At 34.8% G+C, this 15,861-nt stretch overlaps 1 protein-coding gene across 7 annotated transcripts in view; it reads left to right on the forward strand.

Moving 5' to 3' along the window:
• Window positions 1-15,861, forward strand: part of LOC6565842 (palmitoyltransferase ZDHHC5-A) — a 28,481-nt gene that overhangs the window by 2,724 nt on the left and 9,896 nt on the right. For 4 of the 7 annotated variants that reach the window (XM_032738551.2, XM_001992682.3, XM_032738553.1 and 1 more), the window contains exons 2-4: window positions 14,749-14,867; window positions 14,931-15,088; window positions 15,181-15,353. In XM_032738551.2, coding sequence (XP_032594442.1) covers window positions 14,749-14,867; window positions 14,931-15,088; window positions 15,181-15,353 — 450 coding nt within the window. The remainder of the gene's footprint in view (window positions 1-14,748; window positions 14,868-14,930; window positions 15,089-15,180; window positions 15,354-15,861) is intronic. The other 3 variants (XM_032738554.1, XM_032738550.2, XM_032738552.2) reach the window with 1 other exon arrangement.

Genomic DNA, 15,861 nt, shown 5'->3' on the forward strand with positions numbered 1-15,861 from the left:
ATACAACTATACAAAATTAATCATTTTTGCTTTTCGACTTAACAAAATTATCTAAGTCAATAAATTTAATAGAATGTTTTTAAATTAGTTCCAAGAACATTCTAGAATAATACAACATACGGCAAAATTATATAAAATGATAATAAGGTACGTTTTTTCCAAAAGAAATTAGAGTATTCATTTTTTTCCCTATAAAAATACTGTCTTGACACATATTTTATAAATGCTTTATTTATAAACTAGCTGAACAAAATAATATTCAAGAAAATTGATTGCATTTTTAAATGCTTGCCAATTCTGTACAATTTGAAAGAGATGTGATGGAAAGAAAAAAGCATTCGAATTTCCTGTTGTTGTTGAATTGGAACTAACTAGAAAACAATATGCACTTTTTCGTTCAGAAAAGCAGTAAATAATATTTATAAATATTTGCTTGCTCATTTGTGCTATTTGTTGGCCATGTATACACACACATTCACACAAACACACACACGCACGCACTTAAACACATACATACAAAAATGGTTTGTTAGATTTGGCGGCCAACGATAAAAAAAAAACGGTTAGCAGCAATAAGTACAATTCAACTGCGTCACTTTAACGCTCGACAATGTTAACATAAAATAGCTCTCTCTCTCTTTCTCTCGCTCTACCTCTTTCTTCCTCTTCCTCTCCCCGTCCCCACCCACTTACCTGCCCATCCCTTTCCGGCGGCTTTGTCACCCGGCAACCATTGAAATTTTAGAAGCAAGTGTCGCATTTTCCACCAGTTGCCCCGTACATACACACACATACACATTCACCCACAGCCAGACACACTGTGGCAGTATTTTATTTTGCTGTTATCTGTTTGATTTTATTCCATTCGAAGTTGACCACAACTCGAAAAAGCGAAAGGAAAACAAACCTGATCGCCTTGAACCTGAATCTCTCACTTTATAATTGGAAGAATTCTCGAATTCAACTGAACAAGTGGGAAAACCAATAAGATATGAAGAAGACAAAAACCTGGGAATTTTCACTTCAATATCATGTCCAAAATACAATATACTCTGTTATAATATAATAAATTCAAATCTTATCTTTTGTAATCAGAATGTATAGAGAAATTAAAGTTCTCTTAATTTTATGCAGCAGAGACTTTTGCTTTTCATTAACAAATAAATTAGAAATTAATATATTGTATTTTGAAGATGTATTAGTTATTGTATTCGCACATATTTTACTGTCCCAGTTGTGGATGTATGTAAAACTTATTCTTGTTACTTATATTGAAAATATTTTAAAAATCTTTTTTATTTAAAATATGGAATACATTTATATTTGTGCTAATTTATGCAATATACAAAAGGAAGCATCTCCGTTCGCATAATGCACTCTGCGAAATTCGATTAAAAGCAGTAACTTTCTAAATAAAAAATACTGGCACGATTTTGGGAAGTCTGGGACATTTTTCCCCTCACGAAGCTTTAGTAGAGGTTCACTCATGATCTGGGCTGCATTCAGTCATCACCATAGGTCCCATTTATATAAAATATATAAACCTGTTGGACGAAGTTTTGGTAAATTTGATGGATTATCAAGCAGACCCGAATGCCTTACTCTAGCAGCATAATGATTCAATACATGTATCGACGGCCTCTCTTTTAAAACTTTTAGAGTGGCCAGCAAGCTCATCCGACCTGTATCCCATAGAGAAGTTCTTGAATCTATGCCAAATCGCATTTTTTTTTGCGATTTCACACCTTAAAAAAATTAATTAAAAACTGTTTATTAATGTTACAGATTTAATTCCTTTTATGTATACGCATATTATGTTTATTTAAAGTATCGATTTAAATCGATTAACGATAGATAGCAGTAAAAGACATCATTTTAAATAAATATCTTTCTAATCGAGTACTTATATACCTTGATATGTCAATTATACACTATATACACTGTGTACACACATAAAAACACACACACACACATGTTTGTAGGTGAAACGCAAGTGTGTGTGGAACCTATCTCTCAAGTTAATTGGACTTCAGTTTTGCTTCTATTTGTACGGCTATAAATATATATAACTACATATATATGTGAAATATATATATATATATATATATATATATATATAGAATACCCGCATTGTTCAGCTTTTAAAATACTACTTTTAAACTTCTATTGTTTTGCTAAGTTTCAACGTTAAAACTCAGAAATGGGAATGAATTTTTTAGCTGCCTGGCCGTTGACGTATTTTTGAGTTTCCTGTAGAACAACTCTTAAGATGAAGTATGTACTCTTATTTGATGTTTGTTTTTGTTTGATGTCAGCTTAGTAGACAGGTGAATTAAATGGCCATAAATGGAATCTAATACAATGTGTCTCTAATTAATTTGTCAAATTGACATTTCAATTGATCAACAATTTTATATCAGAATATCGTTGGTGAATTTGTTAATGTTAAATTGCAATTAAGTGTTGTAATTTGTGTTGAAAGTATTTCAAGGATTTTATTTGATTTTTGGTTAGCTTCTCCTTCTTCACTATTGTGATTGTTGCTATTTTTATTCTAATGGCTTTTATTTTATTATTGGTGTTCAAATTACTTACTGCTAATACCTAATGGTGTTGTGGCTCCTGTATGTGTGTGTGTGTGTGTGTGTGTACTTAAAGTGCTCCAAGCCGAAACCATTTCGACTAATTATATTAGGACAAACTTTGTGTATGGTTTCAGTGAGCCGTGTGGTGAGGAGTGGCGGGTGACAAGCAAGCGCACACTAATGTAACATATGTAAAAACAAAACAAAAGTATATATTATAGATATGTATATATCGTAGGAGTAAAAGGGCACTAAGAGAAAAGAAGAAATTTCAAATTATTTCAAAATGCCATGCCAAACTTTAAGGTTACAGACCAGAAAACGAAATCCGAAATTGAATTATATTTGCTGCAATCACGAAAATTCTGAATGAAATTCAGGGTTTGTGTAGATTTTCTCTGAGTGTATACGCATACAAATAAACGACGGATACGAATCTTGTATCCAGAAATAAGAAAAAACAGCTCCTTGACCTCTCTGTTTGTTGTTGCAATTGTGACTATGCTTTTCTCTTCATACCCTGTAAAATGGATTCAAAAGAAGAGAAAAAGTTGGCATCAAGATCTCCGTCTATGCGTTTACCTAAAAACAGTCCAACGAGCACGTTGCTTGTTGGGCTTTTGTTTACGATATATGCTATATTTAAATAGCTGGTAACAGGGTGTAGGCTAGTTGAGCTCTAGCTCTGTCTCTCTCCCTCTCTCTATCGAGAATAGAGAACTTCCACCTGTTTGTATTCCTTATATTTGTGGTGTATTTCATGACTATGCCAAGTTTCTGATTGAATTCCAAACTTGTAGCTGTTATATATATTTGGATGTCTGTGTGTGTGTGTGTGTGTAGCTACACCTGTTCACGTTCACCCACATGCAGCACATCAAGGTACAAAAAAATAATAATGACAATGAGAAAAGACAGCAGCTACAGATAATATGCAGGTTGTGTTTTCGATCAATCGAAACTTCACCGTGTATCGGGGTTATACAAAAATGCATACAAAAATTCGACATGTGAACTTCTTAATTACGGTAAGAAAAACTTGTTTACCTTTATTTTATATATGATGATTGCTTAATGTATTAACAGATACACGGCGTACATATGCCAAATAAATCGAATTTCTCGGTGAAGAATAGTCTGTCGATCGATTGTTGTTGCTATGTGAGCTATATGCTATATGATTCAGTTATTCGATGCGATTTGTCAATATTTTATATAAGCTTAAATAATGGCTGATTCAGTCAACGACATTTAATGGTTAGCTCGTTATTTTTCATATATTATATACATATATATGTTTATATAGAGGTATAATATTCAATTGTTCAGTTTGGGTAGTTGAACAGTTAACACTATGATTCACAATGGTTCGAATTACGTTAGGCAAATGCTTGGAATCATTCCAGTTCTTATCAATACCTAGTAAAGCAAGCACAAAATCTAATCTATTAATTTTATTAAAGCAAGTCCAATTATTTTATTTAGTTTCGGTAAATTTCTTTAATGTATTAAATTTCTCCATTGACAGTTACTCTTATTACAGGGTAACTCAAAGTTGAATTTACCTACTTAATTTTGCACATAATCGCACTCGTTCGTCAAATACATTTAGTTCACCTCCTGCTCCTCGTTGCTCTATTTAGCCCCCCTCTCGCCCACAGTCACCTTCTGGCATTTTCCGTGGGTTTTGTCAACTTGTTAATGAATATAAATGTGTGACGCTGCCTGTGCGGCATCATTGCTGGCTGACATTGCACAGCGAGCTCGCTGCTTTTGCTGATAATAATAATAATAATAACAATAAAAAAAAGCCATGTGAATGCTTTTGTTTTTTTTTTTTGTATTTTATTTTTTGTTGCCCTTGCTATTGCGTTGATAATATCCGCCGGTCATCGCGAGCCACAGCAACAAGAAACGACAACAACAATAGCAGCACACAAAGCTCTGAAAATGAGTAACAAATAAATAAACAAAAACATAAAAGTTACAAACACGCACACACAACATACATAAATAAAAGGCAATCGAGCAACTACCCTGTAATTAGCTTAAAATGGAATACAATCCAAAATTAGTATGAGCTTGTTTGATTTGACGATATATCCTCGAAAATAGTGAGATTGGAAATCAATAATTTATGCTATGCCCAACATTTTTTCCGTGTGAGTGGCAAAATTATCAGCGGATCGAATTAATTTTATTTGGCGTTTCGAAATGAATAATAAAACAATTAATTAAAAAGTAAAACAAACAAAAAATTTAAGTTTTAAAAAGTATTTTCATCTCCACTTGGCTTTTTTTAATAACTAATATATCTTAGCTCGAATGTCATAAAAATGTTAATGTTTTAATGCATTATTGAAGCAAAATAACAATCATTCAAACGTAAGCAATTAAATACAAAAAAAAAGAAAATGTTTCAAAATAATAGATGTTAATAAAAAGCCCCATTTCCATTTTAGATGAAAATTAATCGCATTAGAATTCCTGTTGCATTTCGCAAATTTCTGCAGTTTTGTAGATGCAGTCGAAATCGACTTCCACTTTAGTCACGTTCTCAATCGCATGTTTCTATACAAGAAAAATTGTAGGATTTCTTCTCAATCGGCAAATGCCCCTTGATTATACCTAGTTTAGCAAGTTGATCTCCAGGCCTATAACGAACATTCTATGCGTAAATTGCACAAATAATGAATAATTGCCGATCCCCAGAATTTAGTGTCAAATACTGAAGAATGCCTTGAATGGGACTTATTTATTCAAAAAAATTTCGGGGGGTATTTTAAATGCAAAACGATCCAACTTTTGTTGCATGAATTGGGGAAAACCCAGAAAAACCCAATCAGAGATTTATGAGAATGTGAAAATGCTATTCACGAGACAAGACATTTAAAACTGAGTTATTATTGATAGAAACACAGGATTCTGAATTGATAAAATGAAGAAGTAGCAAAGCAATTAAGATAATGTAGAAAGAAGAAGAGACAGTCTAGAGGCAATAGAGAAATTAATTTGGCTCATCAACGCAACGGAATTGATTTCACCATTTAGTAATTTAGCTAGAAACATAACACCTAGCATAACACGCCGATTAGCTAGAGAGGGAAGGTTAATTAGGAGGTGTCTATCGGTGTATGGAGTAATACACACCCTATGAACGACTGAATGATTTGGTTAATTTCAAGATTAGTTGAATTGAAATTGCTCAGCGGCAACCAGCCACCTTCAATTTCGATGCCAATTAACATTCGCATCACTGCCACCGTTTACTCAAATAGCGATTACGACGTTGACATTCTTGTTGTTATTTTCTAACGTTGTTGTTGTTGTTGTTTCTTTTTTTTTATCAATGCCAGTGACGTCGCTGGCGGGTAGCAACAAGACCCAAGCGGGGCTCAGTGATTCTCGGAATTATATCATGCATGGTTTCGATTTGAATTTTTGCCTTGAATTTGAATTTAGCAATTGCTGGTCAGTTTTGCATGTCGGCCATCTGTTTGTCCCGATTTTCGCACTTTTATCGCTGTTGCATGCTTTCAATATGTGCGTGTACAATTTCAACTGTAATTCAGAACTGCATCGTGATTTTTATATGCATATGCAGGCAAAGGATTTGTATTTCAAAGGTCATTTCAAACTGCAATCATGTCCCAATTGACCACAATTCACTTATAATTTAAACAATTATTTTAATGACTTAATTTATTTTGTTTTATGTTACGATTTTGAGTGAGAAACACAAGTGCAATTGTTTTAGACTTCATTAACTGGTTTTTTTTTGTTAACTGTTGCTTAACTGGAGCTTAACTGTTGCTTAACTGGAGAAATCAAAAGCATCTCTCTTTGACGAAGCTGACAATATATATCGCCGTATTGTCTAAACATACAAAATGTTAAAACTATCACAAAACTTTTAAGTTTTTTTTTGTTTTTGGAAGAAGAGAAACGACTTCCTGTTGCCATTGTCGCTGGCTGCTCTACTTCTTCTACTACTTCTACATCTTCTCATACTAAATAATTAGAGATTTTAATTAGCACTAAATCTACGCGTCAAATGCAAAAGAAATGGAAAGAAAAAACGTCGCCAGACGGCGGCACAATGCAAAGTCGTCTCGGAGGCCAGGCCAGTGAGAGAAGAGGGGGCACTTGCTGTCCCCCGATTAGGGGGTTGGGTTTGGGGTGAGGGTCCCTCCAACCTTCCCCTGCCGCGACGGCTTTACGTTGTTCGTCAGTTTGGCAAGAGCAAGAGCAAATGGAATTGGAAATGGAAAACTGTGTTTCATGTCTCGACGCTCGGCAACATTGAGCGAGATTATTTTTAGCGATAAACAAACATGTGTGTGTGTTTGTACGAATACACATACGCATACGCATACAGAAACACATACACATACGCATACGCATACGCATATTACGCATACGCCCAGAGCACGTCACAGTGCTCTCCGAGTCACTCATCCGAAATTCAAAGCGGGGACAAAATTAATTTCGCCGGCTGTCATAACACATTAAGAAGCCAGGCGAACGAAATGTGTAAGAAAAAAAAGTGCTACTCTAACACTGTCGTTTGCTTTTAGCTTTACAGTTTTTGGACACATTTTCCCTAATGTACGGTGATAAATTATTGTAACTTTATTTGTACAAATTAGACAAATGTTTCAATAGCTTTTCACTGAGACGAAGTCAAAGCTGGTCTGGGCAGCTTGAACAGACTGTATATTTAATTTTTACCTTTATATATATATTTATATATACGAGATTTAGTAACATAAATCTAGATTTTATAATAAACATTTATGTGAAATGAATGTCTATATAGACATCGATTACAAACAAATAATTTAAATAAAATATTTGTATATTTATTACTGTAAATTGCAAAGCTTTATTTGTTTAAATGTATACAGCTTATATATATATACAATACACAATCTTAATTCAGTCAATAATGAATGTATATGAATATTGTTCGATAGGTAAATATTAACTGAATTAAGACTAAGAATTACCAGAGCCTTCTAATTTGCAAACGATTTGAATGATCTGCTTTAGCATAAACAGCTTATGTCAGCACCTATATATGCAGATAGACGCTTAAACAATATGCAGACTAGGTTCATGCATCAATTTCCATAACTTTAATGTTCTCTCTCAAAATCAATCAAAAATATGTAACAAAAAATGCGATGTGTGTATCTGCTGTATCTGCCTTGCTAGACGACCACTCTCGACTCGTGCGCATTCCTACTTGTGGCATTGGATCTGTAACTCAAGCACACACATAAATGTTTATATATATATATATATATATATAAATATATATATGCACACACATACAAACAGACAAGTGGACAGACAGAGTTGTTCAACACTGACGCAATCGAAATAAACATGAAAATAAATTTAGGCTAGATGTGGCTGGAAGGAAAGATGTTTGCTATTTATTTGTTGTCTGTAGTTGTTTGTTAGGCACATTGCTGTGGCGGCTCTGGGTATGGTTGGTTGATCAACAAAGAACTCTTTTCTATGCTCAATTTACACATACACATCTAAGCTAGCTAAATTTGACATTGTAAACTTGTAAAGGAATCAGAAATCATTCATATTTTGTCAATAAACAGATTTTAGAAAAGTTCGAGTTATTAAATCAATCCTTATATCATCTTAAGTTTAAATTTAAGAAGACTTGAAGTGGTTATATAAAGAACTAAAACGTTTTATACTATTTAATACACAGGTATGTAACATCTTATATAAACTGACTTAAGATATAATTATTGTATGGGATGTAATTAAATAAAGAGAAGCACTTTTCTCTAAACTATCTTAATCAGCATCAATATAAGTGTCTGTCTAACTAAGGTACTAAAGTACACATAAGCTGTTGTACATATATTTATACATATATATAGATTACACCGTATCAGCTTGAATATAACATACGAAAATCAAGGTAATTTTACATGTTAAAAGTCAACCGACCATCTACAAAAAACAAATCAATGGAAATATGGCCTTTTAGTGCTCTGCCCAGGCAAACTAAGGCCTCCCACTTGAGTACACGCAAAGTTTTCGTTCCATAATTTATCGTACGCAACAGTCAAAGTTGTCTGTCGAGGTGTATTTTTAAATTGGACCTAATACATCTATATAAACTGTAGCAGGCCACTTTTAACGGCACGTGTACCATGGGGTTGTGTAAATTGTAAAGTTTGTTCTGTTCGTTATGTAATTTGGGATAATTCATCGCCTACAAAGTGCCAATAAACCAGGAGCCCACACAAAGCTGGGTGACCTTGTATGGGCATTGGCTTGAGAGCACTCTTATGAGGTGGTTTTTCTGGGGGTCGTATAAATAAATATTTGAGTTGATATGGCACATGACAACAACTAATGGAGGACACTTTACTTTGCCCCTTAGAACATCATAATGATGACAATAATAAATGATTATCATAATCATAAGTAAGAAAAACTGAGTCATGCCTGCTGCTGCCCCTTGCTGTTTCCCTTCAAGAATTTCTTCGCCGAGTGTTTTCAGTGTGTATTTTCTTAAAATGTTGTATGATTTTGGTAATTGGGAAATAAATGCCCAGCCGGGGCACTAATTATATATTTACACCTGTCCGAAATTACCACCAAGTTCATACACACATTCTGCATAAATGTTTAACAAGCAAGAGAATGCCATACTCTAAAACATAGTGTGGCAACCCTAGATATTGTATAAGCCGTAACCCTTGAAACTGTTAGCTGTCATTACGATTTAAGTATATAATTCGAGTACATTTTCATTTATGATCAGAGCATGAATTGCCAAATAATTCGTAGATTTTTGCAATTATTTAACATTTACAAAAAACAATAGAAGAAAAGAATAAGAAATTGGGAGCCCTTCACAATCAGCTGCAGCTGTTTCTGTCGCTGATTAATAATTCGGTTAGCCAATAAACGGCGCTTATCGTGCAATAATTAACAAATTTCTGAAGGCCACAAAAAAAAAACCAACAAAAAAAAAACATTAAATGCGGCAGCCTTAAGGCTAAGGCGCTGTTAAGGTGAACGAATTTCATTTCGATTTTGATTATTGCCGCCGCCCTCTAAAGATAAAGATGCCTACTCGCTACTGCTCTCTGACCCAGTGTCTCTGTTGCTAGCTGAATGATGATGATTATGACGATGACGATGATGTTGATGACTAATGCCCAAATGTATAATGTATAATAATGCTCGGCCATGCTGCGATAGTGGATGATATTTTTGTATTCGTTGTTGTTTATGTATGTGTATGGTACTGGATACCCAACCAAAAGTACTTGTAATACACATGTCACAAAAAAAATCAAATAATATCAACGACGGATTCATATCTTACAACGTTTCCGTTTGTCCGTGCTCAACAACAACAGCACTCAAAAGTGTTTCCAACATAATTTTCATTGCATGGCATACAAAAAAGTGTAAAGTGCTAATCGATATTTGGCACGATCCAGAATGGGAATAGTTGTTTTTATCCTATATATTTCAAGTATATTTGTTAGTTAGTTGGCATTAATGCGTAAGGCAAAATAATTCTACAACAATGCAAAACTGATTAAAAATAGTAATAATAATATTAAAATGAAATTTTATAAATATCTCTTATTTTTTATATTTAAATTTTATTTTTAATTGAATTTAAGCCAATCCATTTTTTAATTTTTTGTTTCTTGTGCCCACTGACTTTAATTGACATTAAATAAAGAAATAAATAAATGAGCATATACCTAAATAAGTTAAGTATGGAAATAGATTCAGTCAAGTTAGACGAGGTTTTTGCTGTCCCACGTAATTGCACACACACACACACGCACACACACACTATCTGCAAGATCGAGTGACAAGAAAAGCATTAACACATAAACAAAGATACAGATACAGATACAGATACAGAAACAAACCGTCATCATTTTCTATATAACTCAACCTCAAGCAACCTCCAACTGTTGATTGTTTATGAAGTGTGTGCGGATGTGCGAGTGTATGGGCTTTTGAACTTCTGACTACCATCCCAACCCAGTACTCCTCCGCTGCAATTAATTACACATTTCAATTTGAGAGGTTGTCGTAAACTGGCGCTTGAAATGATTGTTTTGTGACAAGTGGGGGGTAAGTGGGGCATAGGGCGACAGTGACTGTGATTACTATGTTAACAAGTAGCACACAGTGCGGACATCGCATTGTTCCACAGAGGAGACTGCTGCTGACAACGCTCTCTGCTACTATTTTGCTGTCTGGCTCTCTGTCTGTCAGTATGTCTGTCTGTCAATGCGTCATGTCTCGCATTACATGAGAATTCAATTTCCTGGACTTTCAGCTGAAATGCTAACGCCGCTCTACGTTCACCTAAATGCACCGGAAATGCTCTTACCAAAGCCTCTCAGTTTTCCGTTTACACAATTCACTTTGACTTGCCTGCCACCCACTGTGGAGGGGTGTGTGTATGTGTGTGTGTGTGTCTGTGTGTGTGTGTCTGTGTGTGTGTGTCTGTGTGTGTGTGTCTGTGTGTGTGTGTCAAAAGTCATGTTCAAGATGGAAAGTGGACGCAAGGAAGTGGCATCGATTATATCCTAGCAAGAGAGCATATACACATTCCGTCTGTCACAAGTCACACTCTGTGAAGTCTTTTTTTTATGTATGCTGGCTATAAATTAAATGAAATGTTGCCCTCATGTTGACTGACTTGGGTTTATATTTGGTTTGAATTGTATTTTCAATAATTGAGTAACATCAATTGTCAGCCTCGAAATAATTATGAATATTAAGCGCTGTTTTAAACTGAATATTATTTACATATATGGGTTAAAATAGACTTTGGTTGGAAACTGGAAAAAGGTATATGCTTTCTTTAAGACATTGTTGAAAATAGATGAGATAACTTGACTTTTATGTTAGAGTAAAATTGTATAGATACAAATCATCATATGCCTCCGACTTCTTCTCATCACACATATGACCTATTCATTTTGAAAGATAATGATAGTGACCTTTATTAAAATATAAAAATCGTGCTCAAATATTTTATTCGTACTCTTGACTAATATACAGTCTAATCGGGAAGAATTAGTCAGCTAAAATTTTGACTGAAGCTTCTTTTTATATGGAATTTTATTGAAGAAACTTCAAACTGCATTTAAATTTGCAAAAACATAACTTTTGGTAAAAAAAAAAAAAAAAAAAAAAAAATGGTGTCAAGTGTGTGCTACTAGTTAGTTATATATTTTTAATAATTCACTTTCAATTCAACGCTTTTAATGTTTTTTATATTTTTCACAGTCTCGATCTCGTTCTCTTGATACTTGAGTTGGGTTTCTATAAATGGATTATTGAAGTGTTGGCTGCTTCTGTCGCTGGTGCTGTTGCCGTTGTTGTTGACAAGTTTGCTGGCAAATTGATTTGATTTGATGGCCAACACTAATTGATCTCTGTTGTGTTCCTGTCATGTTTCTTATGTTGTCTGCTTGCTCATTTCTTGCTGTTGTTTTCGTCGTTTTTATTGCTACCGCTAAGAGCTGTGGGCGTAGACCTGTGAGCACAAGCCTCTTCCTTTTCCGTGTTTTAACTCCAGGACATGGAGTACACACACTGGAAAAAAAATAAAACAAAAAAAAAGTACAACGTTTTTCTTGTTCCTTAAAAGAAAATACGTTCTAAATATAAGAAGAAGAAAAACTTCGAAAAATGATATAGGCTCGTCCTAAATCGACAATTATTATTATTAAGAAACTAGTTGTGAAATTGAAACTGGCTCGACCTTTATATTAGAGTTTAACAAAAATCTAATATATGAATTCACGCACAGAAAATAGATATCCTGGTGGAAATTAATATTTAGAAAAATTTCATAATATAATTTAGAAAGGCAAACCCTGGATTTGAGAAAGCCACAAATATAAATGTTAGAAATTTACATTCCGCCAAAATTATGGCGAGTTACTAAAAAGTTGTGCGATTTTTTACTGTGTTTGTTTGTTACACTTACACTGTGTAAAACGTGTGCAAACGTAAGCAAAATGAAATCCTTGAGCAAACACAGTCAGCAACCAATTTCATGTCCATGTGTCTCCTCTCCTCTCTCTAGCCCTTTCCATTTCTCCCTCTCTCTCTCTCACTCTCTCTGTTTGTCGGTCTACTGCTCCATTTCAGAATAGGGAGGGCTCATATCTCATATTTGCAAAAGCTACGACTAAGCCTCTTGCTGCTGCTCCAGCCGGCCCCAGTGGATTGCTTTTTACGTGTGCCAGCATATTCTGGCCTGGATTTGGATTTGGACCACAGTCGAGTCGCTAAGTCGTCTAATTATTCTAAATTAAAACTGTGCATGTTCGCAAATGAAAAGTTTGTTGTTTGATTTTATTCGAGCATTAAAAATGCTCTTCTGCTGTTTTCAAGTTGAGCAAAACAATTAAATAACTGGTTAGGATTTCTCCGAGTCAAAAGGGTTGCTATCCTCTTGAAATTTTCACTTGTTTAACGTAGTGAATTTTCCAAAAATCCATGGAAGCCATCTAGAATGACAATTACACATTTCGCAGTTTTCCCACACACTTTCCTTTACTTTTACAACTTTTCAAAGAAATTTGAACTTAAAATGAGAGCGAGTAAGATCTAGTGACAGGAAGTTTATTCTCAGAACGAACTGTAGTGGCAGAAGCAGCCTCCCACAGGTCAATTTTAATTAAATGAGAATAAATTGAAAATTCACTCACAATTCCAGCTCTCAAGTAAGCTGCCAGTTACCAGTTGACGAAGGTCGCACGTGGACCTGCTCAAGAAATACGTGCAACGTGCAACGAGCAGGTGAAGCAGCAGAACCATAAGATTGGCATTTTTAATTTGCATTGCATTATTTATAGCAGAACTCAGCAGCGCTAAACTAAGCGAAAGAATCGCACTTAAATTGCTGGAAGAGGTCACACAGACAAAAGCTGTTCCTAAAAAGCATAAAATATTCGATTCTCGTTGACATTTTCATGAAGTCGATAATGTATACATTAAAAGTACTTATAAATGCAATTTAATCATTGCTCTTTTTATGAATGCTCAATGAGCAACATTTCTGCTTTGTCCATTCGCGGAAATGCTCCACTTGGCATTTAAAGTTTTGACACATTTCATGAAGTGTTAAAAGTTATGATTGCGATTTATTAATTGGGCTTTAATCATTGGTATCTTATGATTTATTGATTAAACGATATTTCTGCTTTGTCAATCAACTGAATGCTAAAGCTGCATAAATACTTACCCCCAAAGCTGATATTTAATTTAGTTAATTTCAAAATATTTGCACCGAACATTGGCCAAATAATACTAATAATAATACATTTGTTGCAGATCCAATGCAAAATAGAATGTGTACGCTGTTTCGGCTTATGTTAAACACATTAGGGCCGGTTACAAAGTAGGGGGTTGTTTATTTATGATATGAACACCTCCCCAAGGCATTAGTATGTGTGTGTGTGTGTGTGTGAATTGAGGCTCAGCTCGGCTCGACAAACAGTTCCAGTTCAGTGGACTCTAAAGTGATTGTAGGATATTGGAAATATGGATGGGCTTGAGTTGGGTGCGGCTGGTGGTGTTTTGCAATGTGACTGCAAAACTGAGCTTTTGGCTATGATGATGCGGATTGTTGTTCGCTGATTAGTGGCCAGCATAATCATATCGGAATTTTGACAAATTGTTATTAATAAGGACGAGCGTTGTAGCCGAAATAACCAGCTATTATTATTTAATATCCACTGCCTAAAATATGTATATTCATTATTAAATCACTCACAGCACTTCACGTATATATTGCAGCTCAATCATTGTAGAAATCGGCAAATTGTGTCAATTGGGAATTTTTAACTGAAATGGAATAAGCTTTTTATAGATATTTATCATGTTGAAATAATTGCATTGTTTTTTTTATATATATATATAGTGATTTAGCATATATTTTCGTATTTTTCCAATGTTGGTTTTTTTTTTTTTTTGTCTGTAGCAGAAGGCGTTTCTATAAGCAAACATATTTATACGGACTCAAGTCGAGAGAGATGCTCATTATTTCTGCATAACTTCAATGTGTTTTTCGGCTAATAATATATATATATGTGTATGCTTCCGTTTGCCTCTATTTTTGCAGCTGCCAATACTATGTGAAGAGCCATCCATGGGTGCTGGCTTATCAGGGCGTCATCACGTTCTTTGTGTTGGCCAATTTCACACTGGCGACGTTTATGGATCCGGGCATTATACCCAAAGGTATGTAGCGGGCTAAACGGTGCCCAGCGTCTCTCGCACAGCCTAAATTTGACTGAATTCTAGCATCGCCCGACGAAGACTGCGAGGAGGAGTTCCGTGCACCGCTCTACAAGAATGCCGAGATAAACGGCATTACCGTCAAAATGAAATGGTGCGTCACCTGCAAGTTCTATCGACCTCCCCGCTGCTCCCATTGCTCCGTGTGCAATCACTGCATAGAGGTAGGAGTTTATCTAAGTTCATACAAACTGAACGAATCTAATCTATATGTTGATCTCTCTCTCGCTCTCTATATGTATATATATATTTGCAGACATTCGATCATCACTGTCCCTGGGTGAACAATTGCATTGGCAGGCGCAATTATAGGTTCTTCTTCTTTTTCCTCGTCTCACTCTCCATCCATATGCTGAGCATATTTTCGCTGTGTCTATTCTACGTGCTCAAAATCATGCCCAACGTCAAACAGACGGCACCAATTGTCGCGTATCCTTTTTGAAAACAACTAAATCGAATACTAATATTATTCTTTAACTAATATTCAAGCCTGCAAACCAAACCTAGCCCATCCTTTGCATCAGATTCAAACTGAAGATTATTATAATTATTGTTCAATAATTACACATCACAGTTTATATGTGTAGTGGGATGGCCCTAAAATATGATTTTTCTCATTTTAAACAGCCTGTTGCAAGAGAGATCTTTATATACTGGAAAAAAAAAAACAGAACATTTACCTTGTGTCTTCGTAGGCCAGAGTTAATCTGCTGAGATTTGAAATTTTAGTCAGGAGTTCGAAATATTATTATGTATTTATTTTTACGCACGCTTTAAGCAAATTTTATTTATATTTTCTGTTTCACGAATGGCTGTGAACTCAGTACTGAATGTCTATGACTTTGTTCAGATGTCGAGCATAACAGATAGACGATTATAGGCCATGTTTAAGCAAGATAGCTTTAGAGCTGACTCGAGCCAAGTTATGCAGAAAATG

Source organism: Drosophila grimshawi, unplaced genomic scaffold (assembly GCF_018153295.1).
Source record: "Drosophila grimshawi isolate 15287-2541.00 unplaced genomic scaffold, ASM1815329v1 contig_848, whole genome shotgun sequence".
Classification (NCBI taxonomy): Eukaryota; Metazoa; Arthropoda; class Insecta; order Diptera; family Drosophilidae; genus Drosophila; species Drosophila grimshawi.